Source organism: Oncorhynchus keta, chromosome 28, assembly GCF_023373465.1.
Source record: "Oncorhynchus keta strain PuntledgeMale-10-30-2019 chromosome 28, Oket_V2, whole genome shotgun sequence".
Taxonomy (NCBI): domain Eukaryota; kingdom Metazoa; phylum Chordata; class Actinopteri; order Salmoniformes; family Salmonidae; genus Oncorhynchus; species Oncorhynchus keta.
Window position 1 is genome coordinate 18,055,185 of NC_068448.1, and position 19,007 is coordinate 18,074,191.

The 19,007-nt window shown below is 46.8% G+C and overlaps 1 protein-coding gene across 1 annotated transcript in view; it reads right to left on the bottom strand.

Annotated features, from left to right (window-relative positions):
- LOC118360754 (arf-GAP with coiled-coil, ANK repeat and PH domain-containing protein 3-like) overlaps positions 1 to 19,007 on the bottom strand; it is a 100,424-nt gene that overhangs the window by 28,038 nt on the left and 53,379 nt on the right. The window contains exons 3-9 of the mRNA XM_052485062.1: positions 15,869 to 15,988; positions 13,628 to 13,681; positions 3,170 to 3,228; positions 2,544 to 2,727; positions 1,803 to 1,847; positions 1,582 to 1,677; positions 913 to 987 (exon numbers count right to left, since the gene is read on the bottom strand). Of these exons, the coding sequence (XP_052341022.1) occupies positions 913 to 987; positions 1,582 to 1,677; positions 1,803 to 1,847; positions 2,544 to 2,727; positions 3,170 to 3,228; positions 13,628 to 13,681; positions 15,869 to 15,988 (633 nt within the window). The remainder of the gene's footprint in view (positions 1 to 912; positions 988 to 1,581; positions 1,678 to 1,802; positions 1,848 to 2,543; positions 2,728 to 3,169; positions 3,229 to 13,627; positions 13,682 to 15,868; positions 15,989 to 19,007) is intronic.

The following is a 19,007-nucleotide window of genomic DNA, read 5'->3' on the forward strand; positions in this document are numbered from 1 at the left end:
GATTAGCTCAGTGATTACCTAGCCTAGCATATACCAAAAGTGCTGAGCATTGTTATTTACAGTAGACACAACTGAGTTCATTAGCCTCTTAAAGCACTTCATTCCACCTGATTTAACAGTTTAAATCAATGACCAGCCTTTCTGAGGCAGACTAATCAAAACGCTCACCAGTCTCCTTCCTAATCCCCCAGTCATAGCAATTGACAGTCAGAGCCAGGTGGTGGACTCACTGGACTGGAGGGAGCTCTGACCTGTAATGTGTGCCCTAAAACACAGCCAAACTCCCAGCCCAACCCCAGTACAGACATGGCCAACTCACAGAAGACTAGCCCAGACCTAGTCCCCTACACCACTTCCATCATTATCAAGCCATACATGTATGGTGCATGGCAACGATAGAGGAGTCATGGCTATGGCACATACAGTATGGCAGTGTTTCCCCAATCCAGGTCTCCAGTACCCCCAACAGCACACATTTCTGTTGTATCCCCAAATAAACTCACCTGATTCAACTAATTTAGGGCTTGATGATTAATTGACTAATTGAATCAGGTGTGCTTATCTGAGGCTACAACAGAATTGTGTGCTTTTGGGGGGTACTGAAGGACTGGAGTTGGGAGCCACTGCAGTATGGAACCAGAGGGGTATACTATAAATTAGGATCAATGAGTTAGCCCGCTAACTTTGACAAGCAAACAGAAATAACTACTGATCTTCTGGTTCGTCATAAAAGCGAAACTTAGATATGTGTTCTTGTTTGTTGAATCAATTAGATCGTGCCCATTTCAAGCTTATTTTTTGGCTAACGCCTTGATCCTGTTTTTTAGTATACCCAACAGGCTAGCAAAGCCAGACCCAGACCTCGCCAACTTCCAGAGGAAAGGGAGAAATGTGAAATAGCTGCTTGCTTACCCTCTGCTGTATGGTGGCGTGCTTGTGTTCCATATCCCTCTTCTCCATGGCCGAGTCAATCACCAACTGATCCAACTGGAAACAAGAAAAAAAAAAAACACACAGATGAGGTTGGTCACATAGCTCAGATGTGTGAGTAGAGAAGAGCTTAAGCCAAGGAATATCCATGGAAGTGCTTCATTTTAAGCATGGGCAATTCCAACATAGCAGTCAGATTGATTCAAGAGGGATGCTCAGCAATTGACTAGAGCACTTGGAACTACCAGAGCCCAAACGCAATGACGTGAGAGGTCAATGTTTTGTAATGAAGCACTGATTCAGGTCTGTTTCACTATTCAGCATACTGTCCATGTATTCCACCTGACGGGAAACCATGCTGCTGAAGTCTTTCACTAACACTGTACCTGCTACGTCGATCACCCAGCACATTCAGGGATTTTTTAAACAGATAACGTCAGAAGTTTCCCACAGTCAAATCCGAAGGTTATGCACTATTATGTAAACAGACAGCACAGCAGCAGACAGCGCATCCATTGGTGATGCAACTCTGCCTGGGTCGATATTTCCAATCAGAACCAATCTAATAACAATCAGGACGCAGGGCTTAGGGGCTAACAGCACAGCAGTAGGCTGGCTGCGGCTCTGGATGAGGGAGGTGGTGAAGCTCACCTCAGCAGCCAGCTTCTTCATGTAGGGGTCAATCTCATCCAGCAGGTTGTAGCCCTGCTGAAAGAGGGAGTACTGGGCATGCATGAAGGACAGCATCTGCAGGGGAGAGACAGACAGGAGAATATAAGCAATAAATTATTGGTGTGTTTTTAAAAACAACAAAACACTCACTCTACAGCACTGTACTCTATAGTGATGGATCGGACGTTAAGGGCACTTACAGCATCTAGGATCTCAAACTTCTTCTTGGCTTGAAGGACGTTGATCTGCAAGAGGAGAAGAGGTGAGTAACAGTCTTATCTGATACTACTGTGCATTGAAACATCTCCCTCTTGTGGACAATCAATACATCTCACTGTTGTCAGTATAGTGACCAACAATATACAACATTTGTGTCCTTCAGTCCTGCCTGTCTCTGTTTGTTGTATGTTATGAACTAAATCACATGAAATCAACATGATACAGTGATGCTCTATATATCAACTAATCATGGCCATCATGTTGGCATTTTAGGGATAAAACAGATAATTCAGACATTCAGCTCATTGGTTATCTTAAAGAATGATGCAAACCAAAATGAGATATTGCGCGACATTTGAGAGGTCTCTAGAATAAATCTTCAGACACACCCGTGACCTTCTCTGCCTTCTGCCACTTTCAATTAAAACCAAACAGGGTCACACACACACACCCACACTCCAAATTAGAGCAGAGAGGACGTTAGTGCCGGCAGACACAATACATACTGCAGGCAGAGGACGCTACAGCGATCACACCACATCAGTCACTCTGTTCCCTGAGGCAAATTTAGTAACTGTCCGGAGACAGAGGAGACAACATGTGGGCATGCTAAGCTCTAACCATGCTGAGATATTCTATATTCTATTCTATTCTAGACCTACAGGATCCAAAGGGATCTATCTGAGTCCATTCTATTACTCTGGTTATGTTGTCTGTCTCACCTGAAGTACGTAGTCGAGGGCCAGGTGTCTGAAGCACTTCCTGGTGATACTGAGTGTTCCGGTGGCCTCCTCCACCTCGTGGGGCTTGTTCCTGGGAGCCTGGGCGTTCTTCACCTGGGCTATCTCCATGTCTTCACGCATGCGGTCAAATTGCTTCTTGGTCTCCTTGAATTTACGGACATCCCTGAGAATGAGAAATTGGGGATGACAGTGAGATTGGGTTTAACAAGAGACACTTCAGTTTAGTTGTACCTGACCAGATAACAGGGGTAAGTGGAACACATGGTTGGGAATGACAATACTGTTTGTGGTTGGACCATTCACCAAGGATAATTAAGTTTGTTAGATACGCGTGTTCCTTATTCTCCCTTCCAGTTCACCCCAGCTTTTCCTGGGAGGTTAAGACAGAAACAGGACCAGGGCCATGACCCCTGACTTTTCCCAGGTAAAAAGGTCCTGAGACTGGGGATAGTCTGTCTGCTTCACACCTATGATGTTGTCCACCAACACCATAAATCAGTAAAGCTTCCAGGCCAAACGAGGAGACGTTGGGTGTGTGAGAAATGGTCTCAAGCTACATAGTTATATAGGAGAGACAGCACGAGACAACGTTGTTTTAAACTTACTCTTTCACAAAGTTGTGCAGCTGCTGCTTCACAGATCTCTGGGCTTGATCGAACAGAATCTGAAACACAAAAGGAGCTTCCATTAGCATGTGTTGGTCACAAATGTGGAGTTACGAGGTTTTGAGCATGTATGTAACTTATTTTGTGCCCACAAATGTAGATCCTGAGAGGTTTCTGATTTTACAGTGCTGTTGATCATCCTTCAGTAACATACAATCTCAACCAACAGGGGGCGATACAGGACTGGATTTATAACATGAATTCTCAAATTAATTCAATGCAAATACAAATTGAGATCAACCTTTCCACGCATACAAGTATTGTGAAACGAAAAACACACATGCTGACAAACACACTTACATACACTACACCCCAAATCCTCTCTTTCATTCAAAATCCCCCCTTTTCCTCTCTTATTCTAAGGCGATTGCTGTTTTTTATTTTTACAATCATAATAGTTCATATAATCACAATTCAGCTATCACATCAATACATGCCATGCTGCGGCTGCAGTAAAATAGGTTACTGGGGCAGGGAGGGAGGGAGGGAGAAAGGGAGCGAGATAAGGAGAGGGAGAGGAGGAAGGGAGCAAGAGAGGGAAAGGGAGGGGAGGAAGAGAGCGAGAGATGGAAAGGGATGGGAGGAAGAAAGCGAGAGAGGGAAAGGGAGCGAGAGAGGGAGGGGAGGAAGGGAGCGACAGAGGGAGAGGAGGAAGGGGGAGGAAGGGAGCGAGAGAGGGAGGGAGGGAGGAAGGAAGCGACAGAGGGATGGGAGGAAGGGAGCGACAGAGGGAGGGGAGGAAGGGAGCGACAGAGGGAGGGGAGGAAGGGAGCGACAGAGGGAGGGGAGGAAGGGAGCAAGAGAGGGAGGGGAGGGAGGGGAGGAAGGGAGCAAGAGAGGGAGGGAGGAAGGGAGCGAGCGAGTGAGGGAGGGAGTGGAGTAAGAGAGAGTGAGCGGAGGGGAGGAAGGGAGCGAGAGAGGGAGTGGAGGAAGAGGGAGAGAGGGAGAGAGAGGGAAGGTCGCGAGAGGGAGAGGGAAGGGGGGAAGGGCGCAAGAGGGGGAGAGAGGGGAGGAAGGGATCGAGAGAGGAAAAGGGAGGGGAGGAAGGGATCGAGAGAGGAAAAGGGAGGGGAGGAAGGGAGCGAGAGAGGAAAAGGGAGGGGAGGAAGGGAGCGAGAGAGGGAGTGGAGGAAGAGAGGGAGAGGGAAGGTAGTGAGAGGAAAAGGGAGGGGAGGAAGGGCGCGAGAGAGAGGGGAGGAGGGGCGCGAGAGAGGGAAAGGGAGGGGAGGAAGATAGCGAGAGAGTGAAGAGAGGCTTTGGGTACAAATGTGACGGCACTACTGAATCTTTACCACAGCTACAGAACAGTACATGGTGAAGAGAGCAAATTGTTATTTTCTGGCTTTGCCCATAACACAATTGAATTTGATGTCCGTGTTTAGCGATTAGCAGGGTTAGCAGGGTTAGGTCAGAGGTAGGGTGGATGGTGGCCCATCCTCTCTCTGATTGAGGGACAAAGTGATTGGCAGCTGGGAGATTGGCTGTGTCCGGATTAGAAAGCAGATTTGGGATGAATTTTAGGAGACCGTGTAAAGTGGATTGACCAAAGTAAACCCTCCTTAACCACATACAGTAACTACGGCACATGATTTGAACACAGCATTGAGTGATCTTAGTACACGGAAAATAACATACCTGTGGATCAACATACAATTACAATGACGTCACAAGATCATTTTCTTAAGACTTTTAGACCACATACGTCAGCATGGCAAACCTAACACCACGAGCCATGTAATTTTCATCAATTAACACCAGAAGTTGAAACCACAATGCTACAGAGTTCTGGTGTAAATCACAAGGTATTTACACTGTTTTATTACTCTATAAACTTCACAGGGTCCAAAGAAGGCAAGAGAGAGAGAAGGAGAAAGAGAGAGAAGGAGAAAGAGAGAGTGAGAGAAACAGATAGAGAGAGTGAGATAACGAGAGAGAGCAGAGAAAGAAGGAGAGAAAGAGGTAGAGAGACAGAGAGAGGAGTGCACCAGAAAAGTCCTTCCTCAGGATCTAGCTCCCCACTTGATTAGCAAAAGAAGGAATTCCTTTTTTTTGTTTACACAAGAGTCTGCCACATCCAACCAGCCATAAATATGCTAATCAGAGTTAGGCCTCTGCTTTTTGTGCTTCTGACCCTTCTAAAGGTTTGTAGGATCGCTCTCAAGTGAAGTGGTGTCTTAGGAGGCGGGTGCCGAGTTTGGCAAGACAGAGGGAAAACACTAAACAGCAACATCTCTCTCTGTCGCTGTGTGTGGCGATTGTTCTGCTTTGTCTCATCTAAGATCATAAGCCACAAAACAGAGAATTGAAATATTGTGCAACCAAGAAATCTCCCAGACACGTGGATAATTCAAATCCAATCAACAAGGCCTGTAGGGCCTGGACATAAACACTAGTGGTTGACAGAGTGGCCACCCTCATGGAATGTCCATCTGACATGTTGATGGATAGCCTGGGGGAGGATTGAAGTGACTGCTTGCTCTGCGTCAGTAACCCACAGAGTTTTAACGAGAGAGGTTTGTAGTTAACATGCCTCCAGGTTGCTCACTGTGTGTGTGTGTATAGACTGGACACAGAAAAGTGCTGAGGGGTTTCCTAGCCCAGCCTGGCTCAGCTCAGCGGTAGGGTTGTGTTGAGCAGCTTGGCTCAGTGGTAGGGTTGTGTTGAGCAGCTTGGCTCAGTGGTAGGGTTGTGTTGAGCAGCTTGGCTCAGTGGTAGGGTTGTGTTGAGCAGCCTGGCTCAGCTCAGCGGTAGGGTTGTGTTGAGCAGCCTGGCTCAGCGGTAGGGTTGTGTTGAGCAGCCTGGCTCAGCTCAGCGGTAGGGTTGTGTTGAGCAGCCTGGCTCAGCTCAGCGGTAGGGTTGTGTTGACCAGCCTGGCTCAGCTCAGCGGTAGGGTTGTGTTGAGCAGCCTGGCTCAGCTCAGCGGTAGGGTTGTGTTGAGCAGCCTGGCTCAGCTCAGCGGTAGGGTTGTGTTGAGCAGCCTGGCTCAGCTCAGCGGTAGGGTTGTGTTGAGCAGCCTGGGGCATTCCCGGGCTGCTTTGCGGCAACAGCAGCCTGTGGTGACAGCAGCCTGTGGTGACAGCAGTCTGTGTGTAGCTGCTTTGTGGTGACAGCAGTCTGTGTGTAGCTGCTTTGTGGTGACAGCAGCCTGTGTGTAGCTGCTTTGTGGTGACAGCAGCCTGTGGTGACAGCAGCCTGTGTCTAGCTGCTTTGTGGTGACAGCAGCCTGTGGTGACAGCAGTCTGTGTGTAGCTGCTTTGTTGTGACAGCAGTCTGTGTGTAGCTGCTTTGTGGTGACAGCAGTCTGTGTGTAGCTGCTTTGTGGTGACAGCAGCCTGTGTGTAGCTGCTTTGTGGTGACAGCAGCCTGTGGTGACAGCAGTCTGTGTCTAGCTGCTTTGTGGTGACAGCAGTCTGTGTGTAGCTGCTTTGTGGTGACAGCAGCCTGTGTGTAGCTGCTTTGTGGTGACAGCAGCCTGAGATGACAGCAGCCTGTGTTGACAGCAGTCTGTGTAGCTGCTTTGTGGTGACAGCAGCCGGTGTGTAGCTGCTTTATGGTGACAGCAGTCTGTGTGTAGCTGCTTTGTGGTGACAGCAGCCTGTGTGTAGCTGCTTTGTGGTGACAGCAGCCTGAGATGACAGCAGCCTGTGTTGACAGCAGCCTGTGTGTAGCTGCTTTATGGTGACAGCAGCCTGTGTGTAGCTGCTTTGTGGTGACAGCAGTCTGTGTGTAGCTGCTTTGTGGTGACAGCAGCCTGTGTGTAGCTGCTTTGTGGTGACAGCAGTCTGTGTGTAGCTGCTTTGTGGTGACAGCAGTCTGTGTGTAACTGCTTTGTGGTGACAGCAGTCTGTGTGTAGCTGCTTTGTGGTGACAGCAGCCTGAGATGACAGCAGCCTGTGTTGACAGCAGCCTGTGTGTAGCTGCTTTATGGTGACAGCAGCCTGTGTGTAGCTGCTTTATGGTGACAGCAGCCTGAGATGACAGCAACCTGTGTTGACAGCAGCCTGTGTGTAGCTGCTTCATGGTGACAGCAGTCTGTGTGTAGCTGCTTTGTGGTGACAGCAGCCTGTGTGTAGCTGCTTTGTGGTGACAGCAGTCTGTGTGTAGCTGCTTTGTGGTGACAGCAGTCTGTGTGTAACTGCTTTGTGGTGACAGCAGTCTGTGTGTAGCTGCTTTGTGGTGACAGCAGCCTGAGATGACAGCAGCCTGTGTTGACAGCAGCCTGTGTGTAGCTGCTTTATGGTGACAGCAGCCTGTGTGTAGCTGCTTTATGGTGACAGCAGCCTGAGATGACAGCAACCTGTGTTGACAGCAGCCTGTGTGTAGCTGCTTCATGGTGACAGCAGCCTGTGTGTGTGGAGGCAGAGCGGCTGGAGATAAATTGTCTTAATTAAGCCAAGATGACACAGGTGCTCCCTGTGTGAGGAAAGAGAGACTGTCATCTGCCGACTGGGGAGAAACAGGGGTGGTGGATAGAGTTTCTATGACTATGACTAGAAGAACAGGGACATGTAAAACACATATCCTGTATGTCCTGACAGTAGACATCTAGAACCAGGGTATATACAATGGGATCACAACAGCTCTTAGCATATTTGTTCCAATCATATAAGGTTGGATATCTTCCACCCACTCTGTCTGCACCAAGCAATCCGACTCCTAATGTACTTAGCTAGCTTAATCTATTTTGCAGTGAAATGCTGTATAAACTAGAGGTAGACCGATTAATCGACATGGCTGATTAATCCGGGATGATTTCATGTTTTCATAACAATCATAACAGACCACCTGTTATGCGAGTGCAGTAAGAAGCCAAGGTAAGTTGCTAGCTAGCATTAAACTTGTCTCATAAAAAACAATCAATATTAACATAATCACTAGTTAACTACACATAGTTGATGATATTACTAGGTTCACTAGCTTGTCCTGCATTGCCTATAATCAATGCGGTGCATGTTAATTTATCATCGACCACAGCCTACTTTGCCAAACGGGTGATGATTTAACAAAAACACAATCGTTGCACAAATGTACCTAATCATAAACATCATTTCCTTTCTTAAAATCAATAAACAGAAGAATATATTTTTAAACGTGCATATTTAGTTCAAATAAATTCATGTTAGCAGGCAATATTAACTAGGGAAATTGTGTCACTTCTCTTGCGTTCATTGCACACAGAGTCAGGGTATATGCAGCAGTTTGGGCCGCCTGGCTCGTTGTGAACTAATTTGACAGAAATGTACATAATTAAGACATAACATTGAAGGTTGTACAATGTAACAGCAATATTTAGACTTAGGGTTGCCACCCGTTCGATAAAATACGGAACGGTTCCGTATTTCACTGAAAGAATAAACATTTAGTTTTCGAAATGATAGTTTCCATATTAATGACCAAAGGCTCGTATTTCTGTGTGTCTATGATTTGATATTTTATAGAGCAGTCTGACTGAGCGGTGGTAGGGAGCAGCACTGTTTATGACTTCAAGCCTATCAACTCCAGAGATTAGGCTGGTAATACTATAGTGCCTATAAGAACATCCAATAGTCAAAGGTATATGACATACAAATGGTATAGAGAGAAATAGTCCTATAATAACTACAACCTAAAACTTCTTAACTGGGAATATTGAAGACTCGTGTTAAAAGGAACGACCAGCTTTCATACAGTGGGGCAAAAAAGTATTTAGTCAGCCACCAATTGTGCAAGTTCTCCCACTTAAAAAGATGAGAGAGGCCTGTCATTTTCATCATAGGTACACTTCAACTAAGACAGACAAAATGAGAAAAAAAATCCAGAAAATCACGAGAAAAAAAAGTATCCTCTGTCCTCCACTCGTTACCTGTATTAATGGCACCTGTTTGAACTTGTTATCAGTATAAAAGACACCTGTCCACAACCTCAAACAGTCACACTCCAAACTCCACTATGGCCATTAATACAGGTAACGAGTGGAGGACAGAGGAGCCTCGTAAAGAAGAAGTTACAGGTCTGTGAGAGCCAGAAATCTTGCTTGTTTGTAGGTGACCAAATACTTATTTTCCACCATATTTTGCAAATAAAGTCATAAAAAAATCGTACAATGAGATTTTCTGGATTTTTTTTCCCATTTTGTCTGTCATAGTTGAAGTGTACCTATGATGAAAATTACAGGCCTCTCTCATCTTTTTAAGTGGGAGAACTTGCACAATTGGTGGCTGACTAAATACTTTTTTGCCCCACTGTATGTTCTCATGTTCTGAGCAAGGAACTCAAACGTTATTTTTATTTATCTATTATATTAAGTTTTTTAAAAAGTGTTAATTCAGTATTGTTGTAATTGTCATTATTACAAATATATATATAAAAATTGGTCGATTTAATCGGTATCGGCTTTTCTTGGTCCTCCAAAAATCGGTATCGGCGTTGAAAAACCATAAAGGTCGACCTCTAGTATAAACTAACCATAACACTAACTCCCACTGTGTCCTCTCATCCATCAACAGTTACCATGCCCAATAGACCAGGGGCCTCGTTTAGAAACTTTGCGTACGCACAAAATATACCCCAAAACATATTTTCAGAAATGGCGCAGGCAGATATTTAGTGTTAAATTTATGCAAAGTTGATAAATGAGGCCTCAGATCTTGTCATCCCACTTGAGAATTCTACTAACGTAGAGAATCCAATCTAAATGTAGCAGAATCCCCCTCCCTTGGACCAGGATCTAGAGAATCCTTCCTGGCTGATCCTTACAGGGAACGTGAAGGGGTGCTTTGGGGGTGCTTTGTCTACAGCTGCCAGCTTCACAGCTCTGGATGGTAACAGTTTGTTCTGTTAGGTGACCTAAACTGGGATATGCTTAACACCCCGGCAGTCCTACAATCTAAGCTAGATGCCCTCAATCTCACACAAATCATCAAGGAACCCACCAGGTACAACCCTAACTCTGTAAGCAAGGGCACCCTCATAGACGTCATCCTGACCAACTGGCCCTCCAAATACACCTCCGCTGTCTTCAACCAGGATCTCAGCGATCACTGCCTCATTGCCTGTATCCGCTACGGTGCCACAGTCAAACGACCACCCCTCATCACTGTCAAACGCTCCCTAAAACACTTCTGTGTTTTAGCAGGCCTTTCTAATCGACCTGGCCCGGGTATCCTGGAAGGACATTGACCTCATCCCGTCAGTTGAGGATGCCTGGTCATTCTTTAAGAGTAACTTCCTCACCATTTTAGATAAGCATGCTCCGTTCAAAAAATGCAGAACTAAGAACAGATACAGCCCTTGGTTCACTCCAGACCTGACTGCCCTCGACCAGCACAAAAACATCCTGTGGCGGACTGCAATAGCATCGAACAGTCCCCGCGATATGCAACTGTTCAGGGAAGTCAGGAACCAATACACGCAGTCAGTCAGGAAAGCTAAGGCCAGCTTCTTCAGGCAGAAGTTTGCATCCTGTAGCTCCAACTCCAAAAGGTTCTGGGACACTGTGAAGTCCATGGAGAACAAGAGCACCTCCTCCCAGCTGCCCACTGCACTGATGCTAGGGAACACGGTCACCACCGACAAATCCATGATTATCGAAAACTTCAACAAGCATTTCTCAACGTCTGGCCATGCCTTCCGCCTGGCTACTCCTACCTCGGCCAACAGCTCCGCCCCCCCCCGCAGCTCCTCGCCCAAGCCTCTCCAGGTTCTCCTTTACTCAAATCCAGATAGCAGATGTTCTGAAAGCGCTGCAAAACCTGGACCCGTATAAATCAGCTGGGCTTGACAATCTGGACCCTCTATTTCTGAAACTATCCGCCGCCATTGTCGCAACCCCTATTACCAGTCTGTTCAACCTCTCTTTCATATCGTCTGAGATCCCCAAGGATTGGAAAGCTGCCGCAGTCATCCCCCTCTTCAAAGGGGGAGACACCCTGGACCCAAACGGTTCCAGACCTATATCCATTCTGCCCTGCCTATCTAAGGTCTTCGAAAGCCAAGTCAACAAACAGGTCACTGACCATTACGAATCCCACCGTACCTTCTCCGCTATGCACTCCGTTATGCAATCTGGTTTCCGAGCCGGTCATGTGTGCACCTCAGCCACACTCAAGGTACTAAACGACATCATAACCGCCATCGATAAAAGACAGTACTGTGCAGCCGTCTTCATCGACCTTGCCAAGGCTTTCGACTCTGTCAATCACCATTCTTATCGACAGACTCAGTAGCCTCGGTTTTTCTAATGACTGCCTTGCCTGGTTCACCAATTACTTTGCAGACAGAGTTCAGTGTGTCAAATCGGAGGGCATGCTGTCCGGTCCTCTGGCAGTCTCTATGGGGGTGCCACAGGGTTCAATTCTCGGGCCGACTCTTTTCTCTGTATATATCAATGATGTTGCTCTTGCTGCGGGCGATTCCCTGATCCAACTCTACGCAGACGACACCATTCTATATACTTTCGGCCCGTCATTGGACACTGTGCTATCTAACCTCCAAACGAGCTTCAATGCCATACAACACTCCTTCCGTGGCCTCCAACTGCTCTTAAACGCTAGTAAAACCAAATGCATGCTTTTCAACCGATCGCTGCCTGCACCCGCATGCCCGACTAGCATCACCACACTGGATGGTTCCGACCTTGAATATGTGGACACCTATAAGTACCTAGGTGTCTGGTTAGACTGCAAACTCTCCTTCCAGACCCATATCAAACATCTCCAATCGAAAATCAAATCAAGAGTCGGCTTTCTATTCCGCAACAAAGCCTCCTTCACTCACGCTGCCAAGCTTACCCTAGTAAAACGGACTATCCTACCGATCCTCGACTTCGGCGATGTCATCTACAAAATTGCTTCCAACACTCTACTCAGCACTGGATGCAGTTTATCACAGTGCCATCCGTTTTGTCACTAAAGCACCTTATACTACCCACCACTGCGACTTGTATGCTCTAGTCGGCTGGCCCTCGCTACATATTCGTCGCCAGACCCACTGGCTCCAGGTCATCTACAAGGCCATGCTAGGTAAAGCTCCGCCTTATCTCAGTTCACTGGTCACGATGGCAACACCCATCCGTAGCACGCGCTCCAGCAGGTGTATCTCACTGATCATCCCTAAAGCCAACACCTCATTCGGCCGCCTTCGTTCCAGTACTCTGCTGCCTGTGACTGGAACGAATTGCAAAAATCGCTGAAGTTGGAGACTTTTATCTCCCTCACCAACTTCAAACATCAGCTATCTGAGCAGCTAACCGATCGCTGCAGCTGTACATAATCTATTGGTAAATAGCCCACCCATTTTCACCTACCTCATCCCCACAGTTTTTATTTATTTACTTTTCTGCTCTTTTGCACACCAATATCTCTACCTGTACATGATCATCTGATCATTTATCACTCCAGTGTTAATCTGCAATATTGTAATTATTCGCCTACCTCCTCATGCCTTTTGCACACATTGTATATAGACTCCCCTTTTTTTCTACTGTGTTATTGACTTGTTAATTGTTTACTCCATGTGTAACTCTGTGTTGTCTGTTCACACTGCTATGCTATATCTTGGCCAGGTCGCAGTTGCAAATGAGAACTTGTTCTCAACTAGCCTACCTGGTTAAATAAAGGTGAAATCAAATTTAAAAAAAAATAATAATAAATAAACATTTGCTGGTCCCCTGCTGATTATCCAGGGAATGTGTGCAAATAAATACTGGTAAGTAACTGTTTAATTACATTAAGACTTGGCAATAAGCCCCCACCTCCCACAGTCTCTTTCCCAGCCTCTCTCCCCCAGTCTTTCCCCCCAGTCTCTCCTCCACTCTCTCCACTCCAAACTCCCCCCCAACCTTGCCCCCTGCAGTCTCTCCTCCACTCCCCCCGTCTCACACCAGTCTCTCCTCCACTCTCTCTCCCCATCTCCCCCAGTCTGTTTCCCCCAGTTGTGCCTCACCTCTCCCCCCCCCACAGTCTCTGCCCCACCAGTCTCCACTTCAGTCCTGTCGATGTTAATGAGACTTTTCCTATAGTACACGATCAGCATCCTGTAGTCCACGATCAGGTTGAAAAGTGGGGGTATTGACCTTCAAGAAAGTGTGCTGATTTGCAGATGGTCATAGTTACACGACCACAGAGAGTCAGGACAGCCATCAAATAACAGAGAAAAAGAGACATTGAATGATTTGTGAATGAAATGTTGCTGCATGTTGAATCATTTAAAGCCAGGTCAGACTGACCCCCTAGGCTTGTGTTAGAGGGAATAGGAGACCCAAGCGAGGCCTAAATGCCGGTCTATGTTAGCATGTCAAGATGTGATGAAATCACTGTGCTCAGTGCTGCCTGGTCCCTGTGGACATACAGTATCTGGACTAGAGTATGTGGGGACAGTTTGGGGAAGAGGGGGGGGGGCACACACACACAAGAGACTTACCATGTGGTAGTTGACTATTTCCTGGAGGCTCTCCCCACACTTCTCCAGGCACTCCTGCAAGGAAAACAAGACACAATAGCTTCAGAATATTGTATTACAGCATATTAACAAGATTAGAGACAGAGAGATCCAGTTCACTTTGCTAATGCTGCTATGCCAAGTCCAAGAGCCACAAAAAAATACAAGAGTGCAAATTTTGATTAATTTTATTTATGAAAGTGGCTAATTTACACACACAAATAGTCAAATTAAGTTTAAATTGGTCAATTTTACTGGTTGACACTAACATTTTTAGTAAAAAAGAGGATTGTTTTGTTATTGTACAACATTAAGAGAACAAAACTAAGGGAAACATCACTGGAGGCCAGGCTCTTTTGTATTTTTACAATGAAAAATGACAAATAAGAGCAGCATTGATCCTCAGAATTAGACATAAGGGTAAACCTATTGGGGAGCCAAGCACTAGCAGTCCTTAATGTTGGTGGACAATCCGCTCTTAGGGTGAAAGTACTGGAGATGCTGGTCTTGAAGAACTGGCCAAGACGTACTGTAGTAAGTCCCCACTCCAGGCCTGATTCCTCCTCTGACACTGACTAATCCATTAGTAGAGTATTCAGGTTTACACACAGACTTGCTCAGGCATGCGGTCAGAGAGCAGGAAAGCACCAACCACTCCCAAGACTAAGCATTAAGTAGAGAGCCCATGACATTCAACCAAATGTTTTATAAACTCAGCAAAAAAAGAAACAGCCCTTTTTCAGGACCCTGTTTTTCAAAGATAATTTGTAAAAATCCAAATAACTTCACAGATCTTCATTGTAAAGGGTTTAAACACTGTTTCCCATGCTTGTTCAATGAACCATAAACAATTAATGAACATGCACCTGTGGAACGGTCGTTAAGACACTAACAGCTTACAGACGGTAGACAATTAAGGTCACAGTTATGAAAACTTAGGACACTAAAGAAGCCTTTTCTTCTGACTCTGGAAAACAACCAAAAGAAAGATGCCCAGGGTCCCTGCTCATCTGCATGAACGTGCCTTAGGCATGCTGCAAGGAGGCATGAGGACTGCAGATGTGGCCAGGGCAATAAATTGCTATGTCCGTACTGTGATACGCCTAAGACGGCGCTACAGGGAGACAGGACGGACAGCTGATCGTCCTCGCAGTGGCAGACCACGTGTAACAACACCTGCACAGGATCGGTACTTCCGAACATCACACCTGCAGGACAGGTACAAGATGGCAACAACAACTGAGTTACACCAGGAACGCACAATCCCTCCGACTGTCCACAATAGGCTGAGAGAGGCTGGACTGAGGGCTTGTAGGCCTGTTGTAAGGCAGGTCCTCACCAGACATCACCGGCAACAACATCGCCTATGGGCACAAACCCACCGTCGCTGGACCAGACAGGACTGGCAAAAAGTGCTCTTCACTGACGAGTCGCAGTTTTTTCTCACTGGGCGTGGCGATCGGATTTGCGTTTATCGTCGAAGAAATTAGCGTTAGGAGGACATCCTCCTCCCTCATGCGGTACCCTTCCTGCAGGCTCATCCTGACATGACCCTCCAGCATGACAATGCCACCAGCCATAATGCTCATTCTGTGCGTGATTTCCTACAAGACAGGAATGTCATTGTTCTGTCATGGCCAGCTAAGAGCCTCAATCCCATTGAGCACGTCTGGGACCTGTTGGATCGGAGGGTGAGGGCTAGGGCCATTCCCCCCAGAAATGTCCGGGAACTTGCAGGTGCCTTGATGGAAGAGCGGGGTAACATCTCACAGCAAGAACTGGTACATTGGGTGCAGTCCATGAGGAGGAGATGCACTGTAGTACTTAATGCAGCTGGTGGCCACACCAGATACTGACTGTCACTTTTGATTTTGACCCCCCCTTTGTTACTGGGACACATTATTCCATTTCTGTAGTCACATGTCTGTGGAACTTGTTCAGTTTATGTCTCAGTTGTTGAATCTTGTTATGATCATACAAATATTTACACGTTACATTTTCTGAAAATAAACGCAGTTGACAGTGAGAGGACGTTTCTTTGTTTGCTGAGTTTAGTAGTATGTACATAGGGAGACAAGTTATGTGATGAGCCTTAAATATCCAGAAAACATAGATGTCAGTCAGTGTGTACAATAACAAGGTTATGAGGCTGTAACCTAACCAATAGATGAGTGTTGAATAGACTTGAAATTGGACTTTATTCTGGATCCAACTGAACCTCACCGAGATCATCTCATCCTTCTTGCATTGTTGGGACAGGTCCCGGATTCCATTCACAAAGAGTTTGTTGGCGCTGACATACGCCTTCCCTGCCTCGATCATCCCACTGCATAGCTTCACCAGCTAGGGGAGGAGAGAAGAGAGAGAAAGACAGAGAGAATCAGTGAGTGTGTGTGTGGGGGTAAGTAGAGGAAAGTAGGGTCTGTATACAGAACATCAAATTATATATCTCGCTACATACAAGTCGATTCCATTCTTAAATACTGTGTACAGTAGAGGGACTTTCTCTGGCTTGTAAATGGACTGGTGAGATAAAAACCATGAATGGGCCGTCCATGTGATTATATCACTGAGATGCTCTTGCAGCATACCATATTTTTCCCTTTCCACAGCAAATACCTGCATCATATTCCCACCTAACCCTTTTCTACATTTAAAAACATGCTCACCACACTTGGTGATTACGTCCTACTGCATGTTGGTTTTAGCCCCCTCCATGATCATACTGTATCACCCACGGTAATGTGGGGTGTGGTGGAGAACATTCTCACATGTTAACCTGTGACATAAGAATGCAACTAAACATGCATGTCATTACTGAGGGGGAAATGTGGTCCAGGACTGGGGAATTAAAAGCAGAGTGTTTAACTGTGAAGACTTGTTGGTTATAACCACAAAGATACATCTATCAACTGATGTATCTACTCTATGGTTTAGCATAGGACAGGATCTACTGTAACTGCCAAAATACTCTAACCAAACCACACACTGACGAATACACAGAAAGATCACAAGTCACATTACTACACTGAACAAAAATATAAACGCAACATGCAACAATTTCAAAGATTTACAGTTCATATGAGGAAATCAGTCAATTTACATAAATAAATTGGATTTGGATTTCACATGACTGGGAATACAGATATGCATCTGTTGGTCACAGATAGGGTTAAAAAAACAGTCAGTATCTGGTATTGTCACACCCTGATCCGTTTCACCTGTCCTTGTGCTTGTCGTCACCCATCTTCCCCATTATCACCTGGGTATTTATACCTGTGTTTTCTGTCTGTCTGTGCCAGTTCGTCTTGTTTGCCAAGTCAACCAGCGATTTTCTCTCAGCTCCTGTTTTTTTCTGCCAGACTCTCTTTTTCTCATCCTCCATGTTTTGATCCTTGTCTGTCCTGACTCTGAGCCCGCCTGCCTGACCACTCTGCCTGCCCCTGACCTCGAGCCTGCCTGCCGCCCTGTACCGTTTTGGACTCTGCCCTGGCTATGAACTCTTGCCTGTCCCCGACCTGCCTTTGTCTATCCGTTGGATTCTAATATATAGCAGAGCTCAAACCATCTGCCTCCTGTGTCTGCGTCTGGGTCTCGCCTTATGTCGTTATAGGTATGGATCTGATCACGGTATCTCTGTGCATTCAAAATGCCATCGATAAAATGCAATTGTGTTCATTGTCCGTAGCTTATGCCTGCCCATACCATAACCCCACCGCCACCATGGGGCACTCTGTTCACAATGATGACATCAGCAAGCTGCTCGCCCACACAACGCCATACACGCCATCTGCCCGGTACAGTTGAAACCGGGAGTCATCCATGAAGAGCACACTTCTCCAGTGTGCCAGTGGCCATCGAAGGTGAGCATTTGCCAACTAAAGTCAGTTATGATGCTGAACTGCTGTCAGGTCAAGACCCTGGTAGGATGTTGAGGGTGCAGATGAGCTTCCCCAAGATGGTTCCTGACAGTTTGTGCAGAAACTATTGGGTTGTGCAAACCCACAGTTTCATCAGCTGTCCGGGTGGCTGGTCTCAGACGATCCCACAGGTAAAGAAGCCGGATGTGGAGGACACGTGTATTTACACGTGGTCTGAGATTGTGAGGCCGGTTGGACGTACTGCCAAATTCTCTAAAACGACATTGGTAAAGAAATAAATGTTAAATTCTCTGGCAACGGCTATCACGCCCTGACCTGAGATATCTCTGTTGTCTTTATATTTTGGTTAGGTCAGGGTGTGACTAGGGTGGGTATGCTAGTTTTTGGATTGTCTAGGGTTTTTGTATGTCTAGAGTTTTGTAGGTCTAAGGGTTTTTGTATATCTATTTTGGCCTGATATAGTTCCCAATCAGAGACAGCTGTTTATCGTTGTCTCTGATTGGGGATCACATTTAGGTAGCCATTTCCCTTTGGTGTTTGTGGGATCTTGTTCTATGTTTAGTTGCCTGTCTGCACTATTCGTATAGCTTCACGTTTCGTTTGGGCTTGTTTGTTTTGTTTTGCTGAGTTTCAGTTTTATTATAAACATGTGGAGCTCTACTCACGCTGCGCCTTGGTCTCATCTTTATAACGAATGTGACAGAAGATCCCACCAAAAACGGACCAAGCAGCGTGGCCAGGAGGAGCCGACATCATGGACATGGGACGAGATTTTGGATGGTAAAAGATCCTGGACGTGGGTGGAAATCATGGCTGGAAAGGATTGCCTACCATGGAAGCAGGTGGAGATAGCGCAGGAGATACTACGAGGGGACACGGCTAGCACAGAAACCCGAGAGGCAGCTCCCCCCCCAAAAAATTCACAGCCCAGTGCGTCCTGTGCCAGCGCCTGCATTTGCAGGGCGAAAATAAACATCCAGCCAGGATGGGTTGTGCCAGCTCTATGCTCCAGACCTCCAGTGCGCCTCCACAGTCCAGTACGTCCTGTGCCTGCTCCCCACACTCGCCCTGAGGTGCATGTCTTCAGCCCGGTGCCACCTGTACCGGTCCCATGCACCAGGCGTCTAGTGCGCCTCCACAGTCCAGTACGTCCTGTGCCTCCTCCCCACACTCGCCCTGAGGTGCATGTCTTCAGCCCGGTGCCACCTGTACCGGTCCCATGCACCAGGCCTCTAGTGCGCCTCCACAGTCCAGTACGTCCTGTGCCTGCTCCCCGCACTCTCCCTGAGGTGCGTGTCTTCAGCCCGGTGCCACTTGTACCGGTCCCACGCACCAGGCCTCTAGTGCGCCTCCACAGTCCAGTACGTCCTGTGCCTCCTCCCCACACTCGCCCTGAGGTGCGTGTCTTCAGCCCGGTGCCACTTGTACCGGTCCCACGCACCAGGCCTCTAGTGCGCCTCCACAGTCCAGTACGTCCTGTG